This window comes from Bos taurus, chromosome 3 (assembly GCF_002263795.3).
Source record: "Bos taurus isolate L1 Dominette 01449 registration number 42190680 breed Hereford chromosome 3, ARS-UCD2.0, whole genome shotgun sequence".
NCBI classification, from domain to species: domain Eukaryota; kingdom Metazoa; phylum Chordata; class Mammalia; order Artiodactyla; family Bovidae; genus Bos; species Bos taurus.
The window spans coordinates 4,541,840-4,568,003 of NC_037330.1; the positions used below are offsets into that span (position 1 = coordinate 4,541,840).

A 26,164-nucleotide genomic window follows, 5' to 3' on the forward strand; every position below is an offset into this window, starting at 1 on the left:
AAAGATGCTCTATGAAAAACTATAGTAAATATGATTCTTAATGGTTAAGTGTTGAAAACTTTCCCTTTGAGATCAGCAACAAGACAGGAATACTTAATATCCAGGCTTACATTTATTTTACTAGAGCTTTTACTGGAGGTCATATCCAGAACCACGAGAAAAGGAAAAGAACAAAAAGAGCAAAAATTGGAATGTAGGAAATAAAACTGTCATTGTTTGTGATATGTGTATATGAAACTCCCAAAGAATCCCAGATAAATATTAGAATTGATAAGTAAATTTGATGAGTACAAGCTCAAGTAACAACAAAAAATGAAATGTATTTCCATAATCAAGTATAAACAGAAACTAAAATTGAAAAATATAATATCATCAAAAAATATATCATCACTATGCTAGTGTGTATGAAATCCCTAGGCAGAAAACTTTAATTAATGGAAATTTAAAAAGATCTAAATACAATTACGTACCATGTTTTCTGGTTTACCAAGTAAGTCAGTGGGAAAGAATCCTCCTGCCAATGCAGGAGATTTGGGTTCAATCCCTGGATTGGAAAGAGCCCCTGGAGGAGTAAATGGTAACCCACTCTAGTATTTTTGGCTGGAGAATCCCACCACAGGGTCACAGAATTGGATATGACTGAGCTACTGAGCACATACACATAAAATCAGTTTATCTTTATGTCTTGATGTAAGGTGAAAGAAATGCAAAAAAGCAAAATGGCTGTCTGGGGAGGCCTTACAAATAGCTGTGAAAAGAAGAGAAGCGAAAAGCAAAGGAGAAAAGGAAAGATATAAGCATCTGAATGCAGAGTTCCAAAGAATAGCAAGAAGAGATAAGAAAGCCTTCCTCAGCAATCAATGCAAAGAAATAGAGGAAAACAACAGAATGGGAAAGACTAGAGATCTCTTCAAGAAAATTAGAGATACCAAGGGAACATTTCATGCAAAGATGGGCTCGATAAAGGACAGAAATGGTATGGACCTAACAGAAGCAGAAGATATTAAGAAGAGGTGGCAAGAATACACAGAAGAAGTATACAAAAAAGATCTTCATGATCCAGATAATCACAATGGTATGATCACTCACCTAGAGCCAGACATCCTGGAATGTGAAGTCAAGTGGGCCTTAGAAAGTATCACTATGAACAAAGCTAGTGGAGGTGATGGAATTCCAGTTGAGCTATTTCAAATCCTAAAAGATGATGCTGTGAAAGTGCTGCACTCAATATGCCAGCAAATTTGGAAAACTCAGCAGTGGCCACAGGACTGGAAAAGGTCAGTTTTCATTCCAATCCCAAAGAAAGGCAATGCCAAAGAATGCTCAAACTACCACACAACTGCACTCATCTCACACGCTAGTAAAGTAATGCTCAAAATTCTCCAAGCCAGGCTTCAGCAATATGTGAACCGTGAACTTCCTGATGTTCAAGCTGGTTTTAGAAAAGGCAGAGGAACCAGAGATCAAATTGCCAACATCCGCTGGATCATGGAAAAAGCAAGAGAGTTCCAGAAAAACATCTATTTCTGCTTTATTGACTATGCCAAAGCCTTTGACTGTGTGGATCACAATAAACTGTGGAAAATTCTGAAAGAGATGGGAATACCAGACCACCTGACCTGCCTCTTGAGAAACATCTATGCAGGTCAACTGGTTCCAAATAGGAAAAGGATTTCATCAAGGCTGTATATTGTCACCCTGCTTATTTAACTTCTATGCAGAGTACATCATGAGAAGCGCTGGGCCAGATGAAGCACAAGCTGGAATCAAGATTGCTGGGAGAAATATCAATAACCTCAGATATGCAGATGACACCACCCTTATGGCAGAAAGTGAAGAGGAACTCAAAAGCCTCTTGATGAGAGTGAAAGAGGAGCATGAAAATGTTGGCTTAAAGCTCAACATTCAGAAAACGAAGATCATGGTATCTGGTCCCATCACTTCCTGGGAAATAGATGGGGAAACAGTGTCAGACTTTATTTTTTTGGGCTCCAAAATCACTGCAGATGGTGACTGCAGCCGTGAAATTAAAAGACGCTTACTCCTTGGAAGGAAAGTTATGACCAACCTAGATAGCATATTCAAAAGCAGAGACATTACTTTGCCAACAAAGGTCCGTCTAGTCAAGGCTATGGTTTTTCCAGTGGTCATGTATGGATGTGAGAGTTGAACTGTGAAGAAAGCTGAGCGCCGAAGAATTGATGCTTTTGAACTGTGGTGTTGAAGACTCCTGAGAGTCCCTTGGACTGCAAGGAGATCCAACCAGTCCATTCTGAAGGAGATCAGCCCTGGGTGTTCTTTGGAAGGAATGATGCTAAAGCTGAAGCTCCAGTACTTTGGCCACCTCATGCAAAGAGTTGATTCATTGGAAAAGACTCTGATGCTGGGAGGGATTGGGGGCAGGAGGAAAAGGGAATGGCAGAGGATGAGATGGCTGGATGGCATCACCGACTCGATGGACGTGAGTTTGAGTCAACTCCGGGAGTTGGTGATGGATAGGGAAGCCTGGCATGCTGAGATTCATGGGGTCGCAAAGAGTCGGACACGATTGAGCAACTGAACTGAACTGAAGTGTTGGTTTGTATATTTTTAAGGGTATGTGATATTTTTAATAATGAAAAGATATATAAAAGAGAAATACATTTGATATTCTCTTTTATATATTAATATTGTAAAATTATTTTTACAATAATTAAATTCATATATACAACTGATGGAGAAGGAAATGGCAACTCATTCCAGTGCTCTTGCCTGGAAAATTCCATGAATGGAGGAGCCTGGCAGGCTACAGTCCATGGGATGGCAATGAGTCGGACATGACTGAGCAACTTCATGCATGCACACATACAACTGAAATAAAAATTTCATGGAATAATATAGCAAATATTTTATTTTATTTTATTATTATGTTTATGAATAACAAAAGAACTTAGGATTTCCATATAGCAACTGGAAATTCTGAGTTGAGATCAGAAATGACTCATCTCTCTACAGCAGCATTTTAAAAAATTGTATATTGTGTTAATTTCTGTTGTATAGCCAAGCAATTCAGTTATACATGTATATGTTCCTTTTCAAAGTCTTTTTATTGTGATTTATTACAAGATATTGAATATGGTTCTCAGTGCTACACAGTAGGACCTTGTTTATCCATCCTATATATAATAGTTTGTACCTACTAATCCCAAATTCTCAATCTTTCCCTCTCTCATCTCCCATGTCCCTGGCAACCACATGTCTTTTCTCTATATCTGTGAATCTGTTTCTTTCTGCAGATATGTTCATTTGTCTCATATTTAGAATTCTGTATACAAGTGATATCATGTAGTATTTGTCTTTCTCTTTCTGACTTACTTTATTTAATATGATAATCTCTAGGTCCATCCAAGTTGCTACAAATGGCATTTTAAAATTTTTCATGGCTGTGTTTAAATATACACTGTATGTTTATTCATTCATCAGCTGATGGACATTTAGATTATCTTTATGTCCTTGGCTATTGAAAAATGGTGCTCACAGCAGCATTTTAGGTTGGAGAATTAATTCTTTTTTTTTGAAGGATTATCCTGTACATTGCAAGACATTTACCACTATTGCTGGCTTTTGCCAACTAGATGCCAATAGCACCACCCACTTCCTCCATCTGTTACCACCTCAAAGCCAGAATCGCCCCAGTTGAGAACCACTGCCCTGTTGCTGCTGCTGCTGCTGCTGCTGCTGCTAAGTCGCTTCAGTTATGTCCGACTCTGTGCGACCCCATAGACAGCAGCCAACCAGACGTCCCTGGGATTCTCCAGGGAAGAACACTGGAGTGGATTGCCATTTCCTTCTCCAATGCATGCAAGTGAAAAGTGAAAGTCAAGTCGCTCAGTCATGTCCGACTCTTTGCGACCCCATGGACTGGAGCCTACCAGGCTCCTCCGCCCATGGGATTTTCCCGGCAAGAGTACTGGAGTGGGGTGCCCTTGCCTTCTCTGGAACCACTGCCCTAGAGGGTCTTTAACTTTCTGAAGTTGCCATGTCTTCATAAGGAGTTCTTAAGTTAGCATTTATCAAACATGAGTGTCACCTGGATATTCTGCTTGAGAAGTAGGCTGGGAATCTGCCTTATTAACGAGGATTCTGGGTGATTCTGAAGCAGTGTTCTAAAAATGAGAAATATTGCCCTAGGATAACAGCAGCCTTGAATCAAAACCCCTTTGGAGCTATCAGAATGCTCCTGATACATTAGTTTTCAAAGGACAGGTCAATGCATTAGAAAATGGAGTAAATCTAGTATAGACATTCATGAAATCCCAGCAGGAGAGTCTTTGCTTCGTGTCATACTCTGACATGTTTGGAGATGAGAAGGCAAGTGCTGTAGAAACTGAGTCTGACTTTCTGCATCCCTGGTTTTCCTGAAGCTTACACTGAAGAAGGAGCATGTATCCCCAGTAAAGACACTGCCTGGCGGTGCCAATTACTTCATGCCTGATAGAGAATGCCTCCTCATACTTTGGATTTTCTTTCATCCCAGTTAATTGTTCTTCCTAAATTGAATGATCTATTTTTGGAAGTAAAAGAGATGCAGTGTAGAGAGAAAGGAACCGACAAAGCCTAAGGCAGAGAAGGAAGGTAGTCAGAGGCAAGGCAGAAAAGAGAGGGGGCTTCTGTCTGACTTCATCTTCCTTATAACCAGCACAAAAGAGAAGAGGAAGGGCATACTCTTTTCCTGGGAGCAGAGGGATGAGACATCAGGGGCCGGAGATTTTGCTTTAAAAATGAGGAATGCATGAAATTAAAAAAAACATAAAATTGTAGGAACAGCTGTATGACCTGGAGGCCTAGGTCTTAAAAGCCATTGGGTTTTACCTTAAAACTCTATAGTGGCTGAACATGTTCATATCATCAAATCGGAAAATGAAAATCCTGCTCCTTTACTCTATTTCTTAATGTACCTATTTTAAAAAGCACCATGGCCTTAGATCTGAAAATGTCTCATGGATGTGATTCCAAGGCAGGTCTCCTGATACATCTAGGACACACCCATGTCTGATGAGCTATAGATGCACACAGATGTGTTTGTTTCTAACAAACTCAGAACTGTAAATAACATCCACTCTCAGTCAGGTCCATTAGCTATCATCAAAAACGCATTTGAAAAAAGTCAGCAAATATTGCACCTAACAATCAGTGTGGACATCAGCTTCTTCCATTCGGCTGCTTCTGTAAGCAGTGCTTTTGTTAACTTCAGTAGTTCTTCTGATCCTCCTTCCAACTGAACATTGTGCTCAATCCTTTGGAACATGCCTCTGCTAGCCACTTCTAATGCTTCTCTTCTCCAGGCGTGTTGACTGCAGTTACACTTTGAAAGGACACTTGTATGCTTTTAAATGTTTAGCAAAACTACAAAGCAGAACACACATCATTTTCTTCAAAACACATGAACATTATGTCCTGCAAAAGAGACTCCTCCAAAGACAGCTCAACTTTACATGAGAAAAGCAGAGGCCTTCTTTTCACCCCTCAGTGGAGATTTTAACAATATCTCTAGTTCACTCCTGGAAAGATTGAACTCAACAAGGGGAGAGACTGCAAACCACAGGTAACACTTGCTTTTCACTGCCATGAGGTGTCAGGAGAGGAGTTCCTGCAAGGCTGCCTGTGGCATTCATTTTTCCCATTCCCCTGCCAGTTTAGTCTTAGCCTTCAATGGATGGGATACTCTTATTTTTCTATGTGGCTGAGCATTTGATTTTCATCCACTTTAAGTCGGAGACTCTAATATCAAGATGGTGGAAAATGGAGCATGGGGAAAGAGAAAGGAAAGATTCTGGGAACCATAAGATTCAACCCATCATGCTGTGCGGATGTTTCTATGCCAGGCTCTAAGACAAAAGTGATAGGACTAAAAGACCATTCCCTCCTTGCATATGTAAACGTACAGGTTGATTAAGCAAACCTCTGCTTGATTCTAGAGAAAACTGAAAGTGAAAGTGTTAGTCACTCATTCGTGTCGGATTCTTTTTGACCCCAAGGACTGTAGCCTGCCAGGCCTGTCTATCCATGGAATTCTCTAGGCAAGAATACTGGAGGGGTTAGCCATTCCCTTCTCCAGGGAATTTTCCTGACCCAGGGACTGAACGTAGGTCTCCCAGCTTGCAGGCAGATTCTTTACCATCTGAGCCACCAAGGAAGCACTGGAGAGTTTCTACTAAACTGAAACTTGAGTAAATAAACAGAGATATGTTCTATAATGATCATGTATCATGCCTGCATTCAAATTTTAGCTCCACCTGAATTTGTGCAAACTTGGGAAAACTTTATTGACCCTGAGCTGATGACTGAACTTCTTTATGTAAGTTAACTCATCTGTAAAATCGAAATAACATTAGTACATGTCACTAGGGCTATTGTGAGGATGAAATGTGTGGTTGGATATAAAAATACTTAGAAGGATTCCTATCTATAATTATGAAAAATAGAAATGGTTATGATTATTGTTGATATTAGTATAAGTATTATTTCTTTTATATATTCAAAATCAATGACAATATTGTGATAGACTGGACTGTAACCAATTTCAGAGAGAAATAGCAATAGTCAGGGACAGATGTTGCCCCTGTGACAGGTATTGAGTCACTTTGAGTCACTTTGTCAGGTGACTTCAGCTTGCAGCAGCTTGAAACAGAGCTTGGGTTCCCAGCCAGAGACTGAGCTGGGTTGCAGCAGTGAAAGCACAAGATAGTCTAGCCACTAGACTGGTCGTCAGCGATGAGAGCTCTGGGCCTTCAGCTTTGCAGAAAAGAATTTCCACAAAGATGGAAAGTAGTGAAGCAAGTAGAATGTTTATTAAGAGGAAAAAAGAGTATAGTACATGTGGATAGACATACAGGCAGACTCAGAGAGTCCCTGAATCTTGCCCCTCGTGGCAGTTTGAATTACTTTTATGGGGCATTTCTTCCAAGTTTCCTTTGGTCAAATATTTTGACTTGCCTGGTTAACAGTCCATATTTGGTGTACTTCAGGATCCTTTCCGGAGAAGGCAATGGCAACCCACTCTAGTACTCTTGCCTGGAAAATCCCATGGACGAAAGAGCCTGGTAGGCTGCAGTCCATGTGGGCGCTAAGAGTTGGACACGACTGAACGACTTGACTTTCACTTTTCACTTGCATGCATTGGAGAAGGAAATGGCAACCCACTCCAGTGCTCTTGCCTGGAGAATCCCAGGGATGGCGGGGCCTGGTGGGCTGCTGTCTATGGGGTAGCACAGAGTCGTACATGACTGAAGTGACTTAGCAGCAGCAGCAGCAGCAGGATCCTTTCATGTGTGAGTATGCATCTCTTAGCCAAGATGGGATTTTCCCAAAGAGGCCTGTGGGTAGCCTGGCATTAGCTAGCATCACTCTCATTTGACCTTCAAGGAGCCTTTTTGTAAATGTTTGGTGGGTGAGGTCTCCTGACTTCAACAATGAGAAATATATGGTCTCGGCAGGGCCCAGCCTCTTCCCTTAATTGTCCTGCTATTCTTGTCTTGGAGTTTTGGTCCTTAGGGAATGAGTTTCCAATTGCTTTACCGTGGGAGACCCATCTTACTCCTGCCTCAAAAATCATTCCAGAATCTCTCTGAATTTTATATTTGCAGAATAATCCTAGGAGAGTGGTTAAAAAGAGTATGCATCTGGTTTAAAAAATTTTTCTAGAGTTGCCCTTTTACATTCCATTTTGAGTTTATTCTTTCTGAAGAGTCTTGTAAGAAAGAGTCAAGGGCATTTCCTGTTATTTGAATGTGGTTCAGGTGGAATGGGATCATTATTCATTTCTATCACTATGTTTTTGGCCCAGGACTTCAGTGGTATTTTTGACTCTTAGGTTGTCAGATCGACCATTAATGGAAGAATCCACTTCATCTTGTTCTTCTGGGTCCAAAGGTGGGTGCAGTAGTTGTATTTCTGCAATTTTCATGCTATTTTTATTTTAGATGTAGGAAACATTTACACTGAAACTATCTTTTTTTTTTTAATTTTATTTTATTCTTAAACTTTACAATATTGTATTAGTTTTGCCAAACATCGAAATGAATCCGCCACAGGTTGTGGCCTATCTTCCCCTCAAAATCTGGCCTAGGAGACTTAATGGATTATTCTCTATGAGTGGGCATAAAAGTAAAAGGATGGTCTTAATTTACTGAAAACTTATTTATTCACTGAATATTTACTGAGCAGCCACTATGTGTGTAAGTTATTGCACTTGTTATTGAGAATTCAATGTTGAACAAGACAGACCCAGTATCTGCTTTCATAAGAATATTCTGGTGTAAAAGGCAGATGCTAAACAAATAATTCTATGTTAACTTGTTTGATTACAATTGTGAAAAGTATAGAGAAGATAGAGGTTGTTCCGTGAATATGTCATTAAGATGTGAGGTCTAAAGGGTCAAAGAGGAAGAGGAAGTATTAATGAGTTGAGATTTGAAGGATGAATAAGAGTTTCTTAGATGAAGGAGAAGAGAAAAAAGACTATCCTAGGCAGAAGGAATAGCATGTGCCTGAGCCCTGAACACAGTAAGAACATGGAACATTTAATGAAGTGTAGAGAGAAGCGGAGATGGATGTGAGACAGGAAAGAGATCACTCAGTCGTGTCTGACTCTTTGCGACCCCATGGACTGTCGCCTACCAGGCTCCTCCCTCCATGGGATTCTCCAGGCAAGAGTACTGGAGTGGGTTGCCAATCCTTCTCCAGTGAGACAAGGAAGAGAAAGGCAAAACCAACCCAGGTAAGAACTCAAGGCCACGTTGAGGAGTTTCATCTTTATCCAAGAACAATGGGAAATCATCAAAGAGAGTGACATAACCAGAATTATGTTTTTAAAAGTTACTATGGGGAGTTCTGTGGTGGTCCGGTAGGTAAGACTCTGCACTAGAAATGCAAGGGGTCTGGGGTTCAATCCCAGGGAGTCTGGGTTCAGTTCCCTAGGTCAGGGAACTAGATCCCACATGCCACAAATAAGACCCAGCACAGCCAAACAAATAAATGAAAACAAACAAACACAAATCTACCATGTGGAAGAGAGAGTTTGGATATAGTGGAAGCATTTAGTAGACTGTTAGTTTGAAGGAATTCAGAAAAGTGGTGATGGCAAAGTGGGCATGGGTAGATGTGAACAGAATTGAGAAATATTTGGGTGGTGCTACTGAATGGCACCCTACTCCAGTACTCTTGCCTGGAAAATCCCATGGACAGAGGAGCCTGGTAAGCTGCAGCCCATGGGGTCGCTAAGAGTCAAACACGACTGACTTCACTTTCACTTTTCACTTTCATGCATTGGAGAAGGAAATGGCAACCTGCTCCAGTGTTCTTGCCTGGAGAATCCCAGGGACAGTGGAGCCTGATGGGCTGCTGTCTATGGGGTCGCACAGAGTTAGACACGACTGAAGCGACTTAGCAGCAGCAGCAGCGACTGAAAAAATATTAGTGGTAAAAATAAAGAAGAGGGAGATTGTAAGCCTAACTATGAAGTGGACTTCTGGTGGCAGTATTCACAAAAATAGAGTTCACAGCAAGAGAACCAAGTTGTATGAATTAGGGACAGTGTGCCTTCAGTTTTGAAATATTACATTTATGAAGCTTTAGCAGTGGTGCTTTGTAAAGTTTAACAACTGGATCTCCAAAAAGGAGAAAAGAAATAGATATGTAGCATTGGGTAATTTCTGTACTGTAAATGCTCTCATCATTTGGTTGGTAGGTGTCAGCCTACCAACACTGTGGCACTGGCCATGGTGTTGTGAAGCACTTCCAGTGAGGGAAATGTAGAGAACTGGCTGGATATCTAAGTCCTGGGCTTGAAGGAGCCTGGGCTCATCAGTGTTTAATGAGAACTACCTGGGTGAGACTCTGTGAGAGCATACTGAGTGAGGAGAGGACTGAGATCTGACAAACCCAAATCTCAGCGTGCGTGAGGGGGACCAGAGAGAAAGAAGGATCTGCAGAGGGTGCATCATTCCACGAGGCCATGAAAAACTCTTTTGGGAGAGGTGATTTGGTAAACAGAGTTAAATGCTACTGATAAATCACATAAGATAGTGTCTGGACATTTTCCACTGGACTTGATGACAGAAGTCATTAGTGACCCTTTTGAGAGCAATTTCCATAGGGTGATGAGGACAGAAGTCACACCAGAGTGGTTTGCAAACACGTTTGAGAAGATGGAGACAGTGAGTGTAGAGAACTCTCTTGAGGTGCTTGACTGTGGAAGGGCAGCAAGAGGTGCAGCTCGAGGGCCTGTGGTAGGAAGTTGGTTCAGGGTGTGCTCTTTCTGCTTTTGTGTTTTAACTAAGATATACATTAGAGTATGGTAAAAGCTGATGTCAAGAATTCAACACAGAGAGGGAGGTTGCTAAAACATGAAATGGCTAACTGTGTGCAAAATTCCCTCTTCTTTTATTAGCTTGGACACTTCAGACTATGCTCTTCTCGTCTCTATGCCTTTCCATATGTTACTTATCTTTCTCCAAAAATATCTTCATTTCTACAAATTTCACTTAAGCACAGAAATTCAAGCTTTATCTCCTCTCTGAATTTTCCCTGCATATTCCATCTTATCCTAACTTCTCCCCTTCTTAACCCTGAATTGTAAGCAGAAAGCAGGCTGCTTGTTCAGTAGGTCAAAAGGACAGGAAAAGAATGTGAATGATCTAGGACCCATTATCATGCTCTTTCCCTTGAAATTTCTTACCAGTCCTGTGGAAAGTGTGGACCTAAGAGGCCACTTTTTAACTTTTAAAACTGCCCATCATTGGTCACAGCTGAGGACTGGAGTAAAGACTTAAACCAAGTTGAATCCATCAGATTCTCTAATGAGTGAATTTGAAGTAAGAGGCTTAAAATTGTGTTTGTTCATGGTGGTCCCCCAAATTGCAAGTACATAAGGGTGGGAGTGCTTGGATGACTCTTTGTGGATACAGAGTCTGATAACTATGTAATAGTAGAGAAAGTATAAAATAGGTTCACAACATAGATAAGAGACTGAACCAGACGAAGAAAGAGAGAGAATGAAAGAGAGAAAGTGAGAGACCCTTTGTGTCATATCCCAATACCAGCCATATTTGTGGCCTGGCTACTTTCCCTTGCCTTGAGTAATGGGACACCTCTACTTAAAGTTGCTTCAAATTGTTGCTCTTTCTTGAAATGAAACAGTCTTTGATGGGTGACATCAATGATCAAGACTAGATGAATCATTCTGCAATGATGGGTCTCATGAGTTGTAACTAGAAAGACAATACAAGACAAGGCAAAACTGACCCTAAAGGTTAGACAAAAATTGGAATCAAGGATCAGGCCCAAAACTGAGATCTAATATTTTAACAAACACGGAAAGTGGCAAAGATGCAAATTCTAGACAAATAAGCCATCCTGAGATAAAATTATTCTTGTGCTAGGACAAGTATTTTTGTTAACCTTATCCTTGGGTCTGCTTGGAGGTCTTCAGTTAGGAAAATTAAGCCAAAATCTAAGCCAAAAATATGCAGGTGTGTTCATTACTCTGTTTATCCTCCCATCTTTATGACTATTTTTCTTCTGAGTCTCCTTTCTCCTCTTACTCTGTAATACAACCTCATGGAAGGAATATGCTGTCAGCTCCTTCCCTTTTCCTTCTTTTCTCTTCTTACAGTCTTTACTTTTGTAGGATCATGTGTTTCCATGGCTTTAGCACTGGCCATTTTCTGCATCTACAGTCTTGAATCCACCAAACACAGCACCAACTTTATAGCAACTTGTTGGATATCTACTTGGATGTTTCACTGGTCCTTCAAAATCAGTATGACACAAAATGGGCTAGAATGTACTTTCTGAAGTCATACTGTCTTGGTTTGTACCAGACCTTGCCCCTTATTAACTCTATGATTTTGAAGCTATTAAACTTTTGTCTCAGTTTTTTCATCTGTGAATAGGGGATAATAGTACCTATATCGTAGAGTAGTTACAGTGGTAAGTTTATAAATGGAGAGTTGGTACACCGCTTGGTTTATTGTAAGCATACACTAAATTAAATCCTTTTTATTCTTGTTGTTATACTTATCTTTATTTTTGTTATTGAATGTGCTCTTCCTTAGGCTGATGATTTCTCTAGATAACTTTCCCAACCTTTGAAAAGTAATATGAACCTGAAAGTCAGCAGTTTGAGAATCTAGTCTAACTCTGTCACTAAGGGTTGTATGACCTTGAGTTGATTACCTAAACTCCCTGGAACTTATATTTCTTCTTTATAGTAGTAGACTGTACTAGATGAACTCTGAGGGCTTTCTTAAGCCCTAAACAATATAAGATAGGCTCTCCTTTCTCAAATTTTAAAATTCTTGGTCATCATCTTTGTTATTGTCCATTCTCTCACCTCCTAAATTCAACAGATTCCAATTCTTATCAATGTTTCCTCCATAGCCTCTCTCATATGTGACATCTCTTTATCCCATTCTAGCACCTTATGTCAAGCTCTTGTGACTGCTTGTTGGACTATTATAGTGGCTCCCATCAGGTCTGGGACTATCAACGTGGCTCCATAGCCAGTCTTCCTACTTCCTTGTTATTTTTTCCTTTAATTAATATTATGTTATTGCCAATTGTGTCAGACTCTTTGTGACCCCATAGACTGTAGCTCTCCAGGCCCCTATGTCCATGGAATTATCCAGGCAAGAATACTGGAGTGGGTTGCCATTGCCTTTTCCAGGGTATCTTCCAGACCCAGGGATCGAACCTGGGTCTCCTACATTGCGGGCAGATTCTTCACAGTCTGAGTCAGCAGGCAAGCCCAAACACTCCACACTTGCACTTAATCTTTATCCTCATGCTTTTTCCAAACACTGCTTTTAAGACTAGTTCAAATAATAGCCTGTTCTTGTTTTAAAAATTATTTTATTGAAGTAGAGTTGAATTACAGTGCTGCATTATAGTCTGCTTTTTGTTTTGTTTTGTTTTTGGCTGTGCCACAAGGCTTGTGGAATCTTAGTTCCCCAAGCAGGGATTGAATCTGGGCCCACAGAAGTGAAAACCACCACTGAACTGCCAGGGAATTCCCTATAGTCTGTTTTAATATCAGCCCTTGAATCACCACATCACTTTTCCTAAATGCTAAGCTTATAAAAAATTTTGTTTCTTTTATAAGGATGGTTGATGTATATGGAAATTAAACTGCCTGTAGTTCAGTTTTTTTAGTTTTAGATAGACCAAAAATTTGAGCGGACCTGGCAGTAAATTCCTCTGTGAAAGTAACTAGCTAAAATTTGTCATTTGGGGATCTGGTGTTCTTTTTATCGTGTAGATATAGCCATTGTCTTCTAATTGTTTTATTCACCTGCTGACTTTTAGATGCATTTTAATAGGCCTATCTATTGTATTTTTCTTTTGTATTTTGTATCAGTTCAGTTCAGTTCAGTCGCTCAGTCATGTCTGACTCTTTGCGACCCCATGAATCGCAGCATGCCAGGCCTCCCTGTCCATCACCAACTCCCGGAGTTCACTCAGACTCACATCCATCAAGTCAGTGATGCCATCCAGCCATCTCATCCTCTGTCGTCCCCTTCTCCTCCTGCCCCCAATCCCTCCCAGCATCAGAGTCTTTTCCAATGAGTCAACTCTTCGGTTGAGGTGGCCAAAGTACTGGAGTTTCAGCTTTAGCATCATTCCTTCCAAAGAAATCCCAGGGCTGATCTCCTTCAGACTGGACTGGTTGGATCTCCTTGCAGTCCAAGGGACTCTCAGGAGTCTTCTCCAACACCACAGTTCAAAAGCATCAATTCTTCGGCGCTCAACTTTCTTCACAGTCCAACTCTCCCATCCATACATGACCACAGGAAAAACCATAGCCTTGACTAGATGGACCTTTGTTGGCAAAGTAACATCTCTGCTTTTGAATATGCTATCTAGGTTGGTCATAACTTTCCTTGCAAGGAGTAAGTGTCTTTTAATTTCATGGCTGCAGTCACCATCTGCAGTGATTTTGGAGCCCAAAAAAATAAAGTCTGACACTGTTTCCACTGTTTCCCCATCTATTTCCCATGAAGTAATGGGACCAGATGCCATAATCTTCGAGGTATAGTCAATCTATAATCAATAAATTAAAGAATAATTATCAAGACATTGTCTTCGAATAATCTTCTGATTCTGTGTTACAGTGTCATTTAAATATCTGAGTTGTAGTTCTAGAGCCCCTTACTTGTTTCCTCTTTGACCAAGAGATTGGTTTCTTAAAAGTAAGTGGAGTCAAAATCCAATTAGCTTGACTGTTCCGTGAACCGTAATGTCTTTTTGGCAGATGATCCCAGTTAGAATACTAGAAACGAAGGCATGCTTGCTCTCTTCAGGAGTAGAGAGAGGGGTAAAAAAACAAGAAGAGAGGGGAGAAAGTAGTTCCAAGCATCTATTCTTTCAGTTATTAGACAGAGTATTGAATAAGACAGCTGGAGGCTGATGTAGTCTGTAAGATGTCATATGATTTCTGTACATCTGTTTCCGGCTCTAAAAGGGGAGAACGGTAATAAACAGCCATAATCTTTGGTGAGCTTTGATGAGACCTTATTCCACAAAGTGATAAAAATGTTGATTTTTTATCATTCTGTTGTCTAATATTATGGTATATTTCAGAATAAAATGTATTTCTCTATAATTCTTTTTACTTGCATAATTTTATCAGCAATATCTTAGAACAGTAAGACATTTAGAAATGCATGTTGAAACAGGTAAGTCCAAGTCCTTATTTATATTTTTATGTGTGCAAGTGTGTGTATGAATGCAGGTATCTTTATGATGCCATTCATATATAGATTTGTATGTAAATTTCTCTATGACTATGTCTATATTTGCAATGCTCACTGACAGAAATTTTATTTATTAAAAATTTTTTAAATTTTAAATTAAAAAAAATTTTTGGCCATGTGCCTGGCATGTGGGATCTTAGTTCCCTGTGTGTGCATGCTCAGTCACATCCAACTCTTTGCAGCCGCATGGGGTGTAGCCTGCCAGGCCCCTCTGTCCATGGGACTTTATAGGCAAGAATACTGGAGTGAGATGCCATTTCCTCCTCCAGGAGTTTTCTCCAATCCAGGGATCGAAACTTGCATCTCCTATGTGTCTCCTGCCTTGATAGGTGGATTTTCTTTTTTTTTTTTTTACCACTGAGCCACCTGGGACCCCTTTAGTTCCCTGACCAGGGATCTAGCCTATGCTGTTTGCATTCGAAGTGCAGAGTCTTAATTACTGGACCACCAGGGAAGTCCTGGCAGAACTTTTTTTATTCTGCCAAAATACCTATCCAGGAATAAAATACTTTCTAATTGCATGGATTCCTTGGTCTTCAATCATTTCTTTTTTGTTTTTTGTCTTTTTGTTTTAACTATTAATAGATCGTATTTAGAGGGCTATTTTACTTTTTCAGCACCTAAATTTAAGCAAAATTTAACAACTGTGAAATTTAAGAGTTTCTCCTGTGAAAAATCAAAGCTTAATGAACCTCCTTCAGGTTTTCTTACCAGTTTGAAAGTGGCAGAATTTTGGCATAGTATGGTGATATTTAGATATTTCAAAAGAGAGTATTTTAATTAAAAATAACCTGTTAAGTAAATTTTAAGACCAAGTATCTAATTTTGTAGTAAATGAGGCAATGAGAGGGAAGTAATATCTGAGAATAAGATAGAGGTGTTTCTCAATGTGAAAGATGCTTTCTTGCAAACTCCTCTGCAGAACACTTGTATGTCACATAAACCTTGTAAAATGCTTGTAAAACCAGAGATCCTATGGATAAACAAATTGTCTCAATATGTATAGGAATGTTAAATGTGCATCATAATTGGATAATGAGTTCTTTTGAGTTCATACATTTTGATAGCTGAATACTATCCATTTGGGTGCTGGAACTTTAAGAAGTAGCCATTTTGTCAGAATTCTTTTCCCAAAGCTAATAAAGAAGCCTGGCTTTAATTAAGCAGAATTTACAGAACAGAGTTGAGCCCCTGTGATGTCAGAGAAATCACATTTAATGCCTTCTGTATTATTAAAATGTGAGAAGTTTCATATTCACCTTATCAATTTCATCTCAGAAGATCTTTGTTGAAAGCAGAAGATGAGTAAAGAGACAGCAGGGAGAGAATCAGGCAAAGGACAGGGTTACTAAGGCGAGTCAGTACTACCATCTTTCTCCACTACATTATATTTTGGAGATAAGTAATTATTTACTTCTTGAGCAACTATTGTAAAAAAAATTTATGTGTGTCAGAAAGCCAAATATGATAACATACAAGAGAGGGGGAGTTGGTGGCACTAAGAATAAGATGGTGGATACAAACAGGATGGCCACTTAGGACTCTGATATGCAAGAGGTTGTTTCATAGGATTGTGGTGTAATGAATAATTTCTTTGTGGAATTATATAAAATGAGTTTCTACATAACAGGAACTACAAATGCTACTTAATAATAATGACATGATAATTGTTGTAGTGTGTCTTTTTTGAGGTCTACAGTGCTTATGTAAAAGGCTAAGATTACGTCCTGTATATGTGTAGATGCCAAGCTCCTTAATTATCTCCTTTAATTCTCAAGACTATCCTATAAAATAGGTATGATTTCTCATTCTCTCTCCCAGTCCCTGACATGGCCCTGCTCATTCTCCTCCTTTCTAAGTCAATGCTATCTGACTTACTATTTGCAGTCCCAGATTCCTTGGTTAATCCTGCTCCTATACAGGGGAACTTTGAAGGTGGCTGAGTCCTGTAGCTTGATAGGCTTGATCTCTTTCATGGACCTTGATCTGGCTTACCAAGCTCTGAATTCCCATGTAGTGTACACAGTGACCAGCTCTTCTGTTAATACCTGAGAATGACTTCTTCCCATTAAGTCTAGATCTCACTTTGTTTGAGCACTGCTTGATTCTGTGGCTCAGATGTAAAGCGTCTGCCTGCAATGCGGGAGACTTGAGTTCGATCCCTGGGTTGCAAAGATCCCCTGGAAAAGGAAATGGCAACCCACTCCAGTACTCTTGCTTGGAAATCCCATGGACGGAGGAGCCTGGTAGGCTATAGTCCATGGGATAGCAAAGAGTTGGACATGACTGAGCAACTTAACTTTCACTTTTTTGACTCTGTTAAAACATATCCAGCAAGGTATGAACATTCTGCACATCTCAGTATGAGTATATTTTTATGTGATATATATAATATATATTAATATAATTTATTATATAATATATACATTTATATTAAATAAATTAATAAAATATATAAAAATTAAATAATGAGTTTGCCTTTTAACTTGTCTTTAGAAATACCTATACTATATACACAAAATTATACATATACAAATGACATATAAATATAATACTATAAATTATATACTATAATTTGTATATATTAATAGGCATTCCAAAAGATATATTAAAAGGCAAACTACCCACAATTACATATAAAAATTGCTTCTCCCTTTTCCCCTTAATCTCTGATGGTGTCACCATCTATCCAGTCATCCAAGCTAGCACACTAGCATTTTCTTTGACCACCTTCTCTTCCTCATGGCTCCAATACATCACTAGAATCTATAAATTTCACCTCTGAAATGTCTCATATCAGGACTATTGAAAATACAGATCTGATTATGCCATTTCCTTGATTAAAAATCTTTCTTATTGGGTGTAGAGTAGAATAAGGTAAGATATATTTTCCCAATCCACTCATAGCAGTTTTTTGGTCATTGTCCATGGCTACCTACCATGTACTTTGTGCTTGACCCCAGGTCTTAATCAATAATCATGCCTTGTTTTTTAAGCCTCTGCCTCTGGGCAGACTGTTCCTTTTGCCAAGAGCTTGCTGGTGAAATACTACCCATCTTTCTAGATTCAAATGTCATTTCTCCATGAAACTTCCCTGTTCAGGCGCCACTTGCCGGGGTCCAGCCCCGGTGGATCCAGGGAATTCGAAGCGGGGACGGCGTCGGAGAGGATCAGGAAACAACTGCTTAATTAAACGTTAATTAAGGATATAAAGAGTAATAGAATAAGGATAGCTCAGTAGGAAAATTCAGTGGAGAAAAGAGGCTGAAATAAGGATAGCTCAGTGAGGAAATTCAGTGGAGAAAAGAGGCTGAATAATTCAGCCAGAAGGTGAGAGAAAGAATGACATGGGGAGACCAAGTTTCGGTGAACAAGGCCCGCACTTTATTTTCCAAAGTAGTTTTTATACCTTAAGTTATGCATAGAGGATAATGGGGGAAGGGGTAGAGTCATGCAGTAAGCCAGGCTTTCTTCCTGCAAACTTATCATATGCAAAAGTTTAGGTGATTTGCATCATCTTCTGGCCTGGAGGCCTGTTAACATTTTAAGAAACTTATTTTTCTCTAAAGGTGATTATTCTAAAGTCAGACGCCAGCCTCCAAAAAGCATTAGATAAAGCTGCATTCCTACAGAGCAAAGGTGTGGTGGGCTATAACAAGAAAAAGAATTAACTCAAGGGTCCCAGGTTACAAACATTAAAGCTACTATTTACACCAATTATATTAATCAATACACTGCCAGGGACACAGCAGGTAAGGGATATGGAAACTTAGCAGCAAACATTGGCCCAACAAGTGAAAAACCCTTCACCAATACAATTTCTAATCAATCTTTTAACTACTCAAAGGAATCTGCTGTTTAGGAACAGTTTAGAAACATCTCCTGCCTCCTCACAGTTTGGGAGGCTCTGAACCAATCACATTGTTGCCAGAAAAAACCTATTCAGGCAGGCTAGAGGATTTCCAAAGGAGTTTGTAGGTTGAAACACTATCACACCCAGGAATTATAACTGGGAGCTGTAAGCTAACTCTTTTTTCAGAGAGAGGTATAGTGGGGGAACAGCCCCCGTAAAGTCAGAGGTATAGCGTGAAAGCACAAAGCAGAACAGTAGGCAGACTCTGGTTTTGGGGGTAGATGCTTGAGAATTTCCAGGGAGACTCCTGAGGCTTGATCCCACCTTTGCGTATGCCAAGCCTCCTTCCTCATGACCTTTGCCAGGGGCGGAGCTCTCTCCCCGCATCTGGGTCCTACCTTTTCTCTGGAAGAGGAAATGAATTTTTGCCTCCTCTGTTTCCCTAGTAGGTTTGTTCACACCACTATTCTTGTATTCATGATACTTCACAATAATTAGACACTTATGTGTCTTGTCCAAGGATTGGGAGCTCACTGAAGTCAGGGATTGTGTTATGTTGACCTTTGGGCCACTTTCTTCAGGACCTGGGAGTTCTTGTTTCATCCAGGTAATAAATGACTAAACCAAGTCAAAGGAGTAATTTTATCCTATCTAAAAGACAGGGCAAAAGAAATGAGGATGACACTATAGACATTCCTTAAACTCACTCCTAAAGCAAAAAACTTTGAAACTATTGCAAAATACAAATTTGATACTCTTTTCATTCACACTGACCAAATAGATACTTTAGGAAATAGTTTTATCGTGCTTTTGCAAAAATTAAATTTTTTTACTTTATTTAACAGTGGAATCCAGGGTTCATTTCATCAAGCAGTTTTCCTCCTGCAAGGAAAATCAAGTGTAATTTCCCCTTTAAGAGCAAATGAACAACGTGAAAAAACGTGATATAAAAGCGTGGGGCACAGGGTGTGGCTGTGAGTAGGTGCTGGGCAATGATGTTCACAGGGAGGAAAGGAGAGATAGAACAGTCAGAAAGGGAACTGTTAGCTGCTGTCACCAAAGGAAGATCAGAGTCGAAGAGAAAACAATTCTGAAATGGAATGCTATTCAATAGGAAACATGGGCTTTATTTTAGAAATGACTTGCCACAGGTTCTATCTATACAGTGAACTGTGCCTGTAAGTGTGTGTATGTCGTTATTTCCAAGCTCCATTGCTTTTGTAGAAATGCAGAATTTCAAACTTGGATTTTAGTTTTGTCTGGCCCAGCAGTTTTTGCTCCGAGCCCCAGCAGTAGCTCAGCATGTTGGTGAGGAACCTCTGAGACACGTGGTGCTCTCTGGTTTTTGCCCAAGTTCATTAGTTTTATAGAGGAGGTGTCTGTGTGTGAGTTTGTTTGAAGAAAGTTTGCTAGCTTTTAAAATCCCTGACCTCACCCTTTTATTTTCATAGATGAGGAAAATGAGATTCAGAAAATTCAAGTGACTTATATGAGGCCAAACAACTATCAGTTAGCAAACCAGTTCACTTTCTGTTTTTGTTGCTATTATAGACTTAGTTTGGGGGAAGGATGTGGGCCGTGATGGCCACTAGGGGCGCAGGTAGGAGGGAGGACCAAGGTTAAGGGCAAAGTGAGAGACCGGGACCAAGGCTTGTGCTTTTATTGCCTAACAGGAAAACAAGTTAGGAACTTTCTCTCCATGTCTTCCCTTCTTCTAGAATGCTGCTTGTTAACATGTGAATGGCTGCAATGCGTTTCCTTACTAGGGCTCAAATTGGAATAACTGTTTTATGACACATACATATTTTTATGTGTATAATGTATATTGAATATGTATACATATATACATATATATGTATATGTGATATATATATGACATTTTGATAATAAGTTTGGTGTAAAATTTAGATGGCCTATAAAATGTGATTATGGAATTAAGAGAAAATTCTTTGCTTGCAGATAAGGTTCGAAGATTCATTAAACATTGAAATAGATTGAATTTGCCTATGAAAAAGAGTTTTTTACCTCTATTATTCAATTACTCATCACTGCTGGAGCACAGAATGTGGTCAATAACAAAAGAGCTAGAAAGAGTGGACAGAAAAATGGTTGGGAAGCCATTAAATCACTTGATGATAAGAAGGAAATTAGGAAATTATTTTTAGGTGAAAGAGCAATGCATTCAAAAGGTGGAGAAAGACTCTTGTGATCATCAGTGATAGAGAGGGAACCAAGAGGTTACAGACCAGAAGCAGGATAAGAGATTCTTGGACATCTCAGTAACATTAAGGGGAGATTACTCCGTTCAACACAGAAGACTAAACAAAGAAACATAAAAGAGATCTATCTGAAATGCAGTGATTAAAAAATGAATTATGAAATTCAGGCAAAAGAGAGACCATTAAAGAAAGAAGACTAAATTCTACAATGGGAAATAGAAGATAACAGACAAAACAAGTCTAAGGAGATACAATTTGGAGTGAATAAACTTTCTAAAATGTTAAGAGGGAAAGTCAGTGCCAAGGGAGACAAAATAAAAGTAGAAAACTCATTGATGTCTTGTGGAAAATTAACACAGAGGGATATAATCAAAGGAAGCTATGTATTTGAAGAAATCTCAGACAGCTTACCTGGTAATAGCAGAGGGAAAAATAATGTGGTCATTAAAACTGCAAAATTAAAGTTCTCTCTTATTTTGAGAAGGAGGGGGAATTAGAACGAGTTCATGCAGAATAAAGCAATTACCACACATGAGCTCAGGTTAAGGTTTCCTGTCTCCCAATAGCATGCATGGCTTTGTGCCATGAAATCAGAGTAGACAAGACTCAGGCGTGTCACTGGAATTCCAGCAAGTTGTGAACTATATATTTTAGGACAGAATCATGCTTTTTCAACTTCGGGAATGAATTCAGGAAGGCTTATATCTAGCATAAGGGGTTTCTCACCTTCAAAGGATCGAACAGGAAATCACTAGCACAGATGAAATATATAATATGTGTGTGAGTGTGTGCATGTGTGCATGTGCACCATGATGAAATAAAAATGGACTGGAGCATGGAAAGTAATTTAACCATTTAAAGGTACAATTGTTTCATTAATATTTACTTTTACCTCATTAAATATTCATGATGCCTTGCCTTCCCTCCTTGCCTAACAGTGTTGCATTCACGGCCATCTGCACCAGCTCAGTGCACGGTAGGTCTCAATTAGCCATTCAGGCTAACAGAAGACTCTCAGCCAAGGGGCCCTTACCCTGCAATGGGCTAAAAACATGATGAATTTGTCTGAGGGCATAAGCAAGACTGAAATAGACTTGCCTTGGGCTGTGATAATAGTACAGCAGAGGCTAAGGCATCATGGTTTCCCCATAGAACACAGGAAGATTTTAGGGATATCTAAATAAATATGGGCAAGTGGAAAATCTCTACTCAGGTTACATGACATCCTGTGGGGAGCAGTACTCAGCATATGAGCAGGACTGGACTTGGGGCTCTTGACACCCAGCACCATGCTCTCATCTGCCACCATGAGGCTGGATGACAGATGGTCTCAGTTCTAAATTTCATTTAGCAACCTATCAAACAGAACTGAAGTATCTGCCTCTGTAGGAGGTGCTGGGAGGCAGTTATACACATCAGCACAGCTCTGGTCACTGACTCTCTTATACAGACCACAGTGGCAGAGCTCCTGTGCCTTGTATTGTAATTGCCTTACCCATGATTATCTATCCTCTAAACTGTGACTTTCTGGAAAACTTATTATTAGATTATACTGTGTTTATTGTGATATTCGAAGAGTCTAGCTAGCACACTAGCCAGTAGATATAGTAACTCTTTTTTCAATAGTTTATTTAGCCTTTTCAAGACAAGCCTGATGCTAGAACATGGCACTACACAGGGCTGGTCAGTTCTACGCATTGTGTGAGTATGCATCCATCGTGAAAGAGCTCACACACAATGCAGGTATAATGTGGTCCAGAATTAGAAATGCAATGCTGGTTTTTTCTTTTTAGTTTTTGTTAGCCTCCCCTGAAAGATACTGAGAGTAGCATAGAATCATGACATCCGTGCTATGTAGAATAATGGCTCCTCGATTCCCAGAACCTGTGAATATGTTCCCTTCACATGGCAAAAGGGACTTTCAGGGCCCAATCAAGGTGAAGGACTATGATAAAAGGAAATTATTCTGGATTCTTCTGGTCAGCCCAATCTAATCACACAAATCCTTAAAAATGAAAGAGAAAATGCAAAACAGTGATGCCCCAGGAGAAGGATTTGACCTGTTGACCTTGGAGATAAAGAGCCATGAGACAAGGAATATACATGGCTTCTCAAAGCTGGAACCTCAGTCCTACAGCCACAAAGAACTAAATTCTGTCAGCAACCTGAATGAGCAGAAAGTTATGAGAGGCTCTCATTTAGAGCCTCTAAAAAGGAACCAAGACTGTTGATACTTGAGTCCAGTGGGACCCTCTTGAACTTCTGACCTACATGGCTGTAGGATAAAAAATTTGTGTTTTTTATGCCACTAAATTTGTGGTAATATTTTAGGGCAGTGAAAGAGAACTACTTCAGCACCTCTGACCGGCAGACCACACTTCCTTTAAGCATCTAGATCCTCTAAGGATTTTAACAACATTGAGGCTGTATTAAGACATTTACCAATGGTCACTTTGAAATCAAAGCACACACAAATTGTCCTTTTCTCACCTTAGAAAGTGGTATCGAACTTTCATTTTTATCACCATCTCTTTGGAAGCTCTTTGGGCTTCCTTTTGTTTAAGTGGGGAGCAAGATACAAAACCTGATCTTTAGTTTGTATTATTTAGCTTGTTTCAGCCCAGATCTCCAGAGCTCTGTCATGTACAAAGTGAAATCACCTATATGCTGTATCTTTAAAAGCTGGGGAACTGCATGGAGCAGCAGCAGCAGTCAATACCAATTTCCACACCTGGATCAATACTATCGGATGGCTCTGTAGCTGCAAAGATTGTTTCACACACATACTCAGGAAGAGGGAGAGTTGGGGAGAGAGAAAGGGAATTGGTTTTAAAGATTTCATGGCTGTGAGTATTCCCTCTCTCCCTCTTTTCTTTAAAAGAAATAAATACATAAAATTAGAAATCAAATTTAAGAACCTGTCAGTCTGCATCTAACCCTGCTTCTTTCCCTAGCCTGTCACCAACAGTGGCATCCAATCTGGCAAATAGCCTTATCCTTTGTGTGAGGTTAGATGTACTGAAGAGAAGAAAGTGATAACACTGTTTGCAGTGATGCAATAATAAAAATGCTCTGTATTTACAACAGGCCTTTCCTCAAGGACTTTAGAGGCAGTTTCCTTCATTTGCAAATAGAGACCCAGGAACTTGTTCACCAGCGTGTGAGCATTTCTATATTGTATCTATATGCATGTACTTGGATAACACAGAACTAAAATGTTTTCTTAGGTACTGTCACTGCAGCCTGATGTGGTGGTTCTGAGTAATAAAGTCTCCCTCCTGAGTGGGGCTGGGTAGCTATTTTTCACAAGGCAGGGTTGTTGGAACTGCCGAGACGGCAACTGTGATTGGAAGAGCAGAGGAAGCGCAGGGATCCAATGCCATTAGCTTTGCTGGAAGCTTTCCCAGTAGGTCAGGGTCTCAACCATTTCTGCTCCTGGGACTGGACACAGCTTTGATTCTACAGCGCTTTGGTGAGGCCCCAGCACACATGCTCTGTTGACCGTCACTCAGAGGACGTACACTCATTATCATCAAAAGCCAAACAAAGGAATAAATATGTCCCCTCTGGGCCCTGACAGAATGAGGCAGCTTAATTCTCAGCCTGGTAAATGCCACAGCTACAACCGTGACCAGCTCAGTTTTGAAGGCCGATCAAATGACTTTCAGGAATTGTTCTGGGCAACCCTCAGTTGGAGGGTCAAGAGGTTGCATGAAAGAATGACTTTTCTGGAGAGTAATTATCAAGATGCTCTTCCACTTTGTCATCTCTTACATTTTCTTCTACTTTGTGGTTTTACAAAGCATTGCTATACACATTATCTCGCTTGCTTCCTCATGGTGACTCTGACATTTGAGCCCTTTCTCTGCAGCTGAAGCCTGGGGAGAGAAAGTCTCAGGGTTAGGGAAGACAATCACAGAATAGGGGATGAAGGAGCTGTGGCCCAAACATACCAGGCAGCCCCTTTACTGTCAGGGTGTAACACGAGCAGGACAGCAAAGTCCCATACACCCTTTTTCTGATGCTGTCCATTTCCACAAATAGAAGCAGAGTCAGAGACTCCTCGGATCTTAGCTGTCTGATTAAAAATAGACAGGCTCTCTTTGTGGACTTCAGCCATCTATGCCTGGGTTCCATTTGTCCTTCAGCAGGGATCCTAAACCCCTAGTCTGCTCCCCATTCTCCTGAAGGTCAGTCTTGAAACACTAACTCAGTGAGAGAGTCCTGAAGACAGCATATTTCTGAAATTATTTTGGCTTTCCTTGAAGAGTTGATAAATCCCCACTAAATTAATCTTCACTACACTAGATTTGAGAAGAGCATGCAATGCTTAATAACCACTGAAAAGGCCTCTGTGATTTTGCAAAAAGTCCCCCTGCTCCACTCACATTCTCAGACTGCCCATGCTATATTTGCTTCTTCTGGATATTTGCCTTAAGTTCAACCCCAATACTTCTGAAATGATTGACAGCAATTCATTTGATTATGAAACTATAAAGACAGATATAAAAGGTCCCCAGAAATCTCCCAATAAAGCACCCAGTAACAAAAAGACCTCTGGCTAATCTCTAAATTAATTTTTTTTTTTTTTGGTTTGTGATCAGGTGGCTCCCACATTAGGCTAATGAGAAATTTTCATTATAAAATATTCACTAGAACACAGGTGACTAGTAGGTAGACTCAGAAGTTTCTGGTCAGGGAGGAATGAGCAGAATGCTTCTCCCCATGGTTTTACTGACCTTTCTTTAGTTTTCCAGAGGCCTATACATTCTTTTGTTTTAGGTTATGATGATCACCCTATCACAAAGTAAGGTAATTTGCTCTTCAAAAGAGGTTATTATTGATTAAGCACCCCAATCCTGCTTGAAGAAATTACCATGGTTCCACATTATGAGGTGGGAGTTGCAAGGGATCACTCTTTATGTAAAAGAGGACAAAATATAGGACCTCATATACCATCAGGTAAATGACCAAAGGAAAATATCCAGAATGTTTGGTTAAATAAGGTCATTTGGGGACTTTCGTGGTGGTCCAGTGTCTAAGACTTCAAGCTTCCAATTCAGGGGGCTTGGATTTGATCCCTGGTCAGGGAACTAGATCCCACAGGCTACAACTAAGAGGTCACATGGGGCAGCTAAACATCCCACATGCCACAACAAAGATCAAAATCCTGAGTGTTGCAGCTAAGACCTTGCACAGCCAAATAAATAAATAAATAAAAATAAGTATTAAAAAACAATGTCATTGGATGGACCAAAACTTCAAAGGGTATTTATGGGCATCTAGCATGTACTGGCAGA

General features: G+C 39.9%; 1 protein-coding gene across 1 annotated transcript; it reads left to right on the forward strand.

Moving 5' to 3' along the window:
- Window positions 1-888: 888 nt before the first annotated feature.
- On the forward strand, window positions 889-1,572 carry LOC132344980 (uncharacterized; the record flags this gene model as incomplete). The annotated part of the gene is made up of 1 exon (XM_059885340.1): window positions 889-1,572. A coding segment is annotated over exon 1 (684 nt), but the record flags the coding sequence as incomplete, so codon positions are not given.
- Between the last annotated feature and the right edge of the window lie 24,592 nt (window positions 1,573-26,164).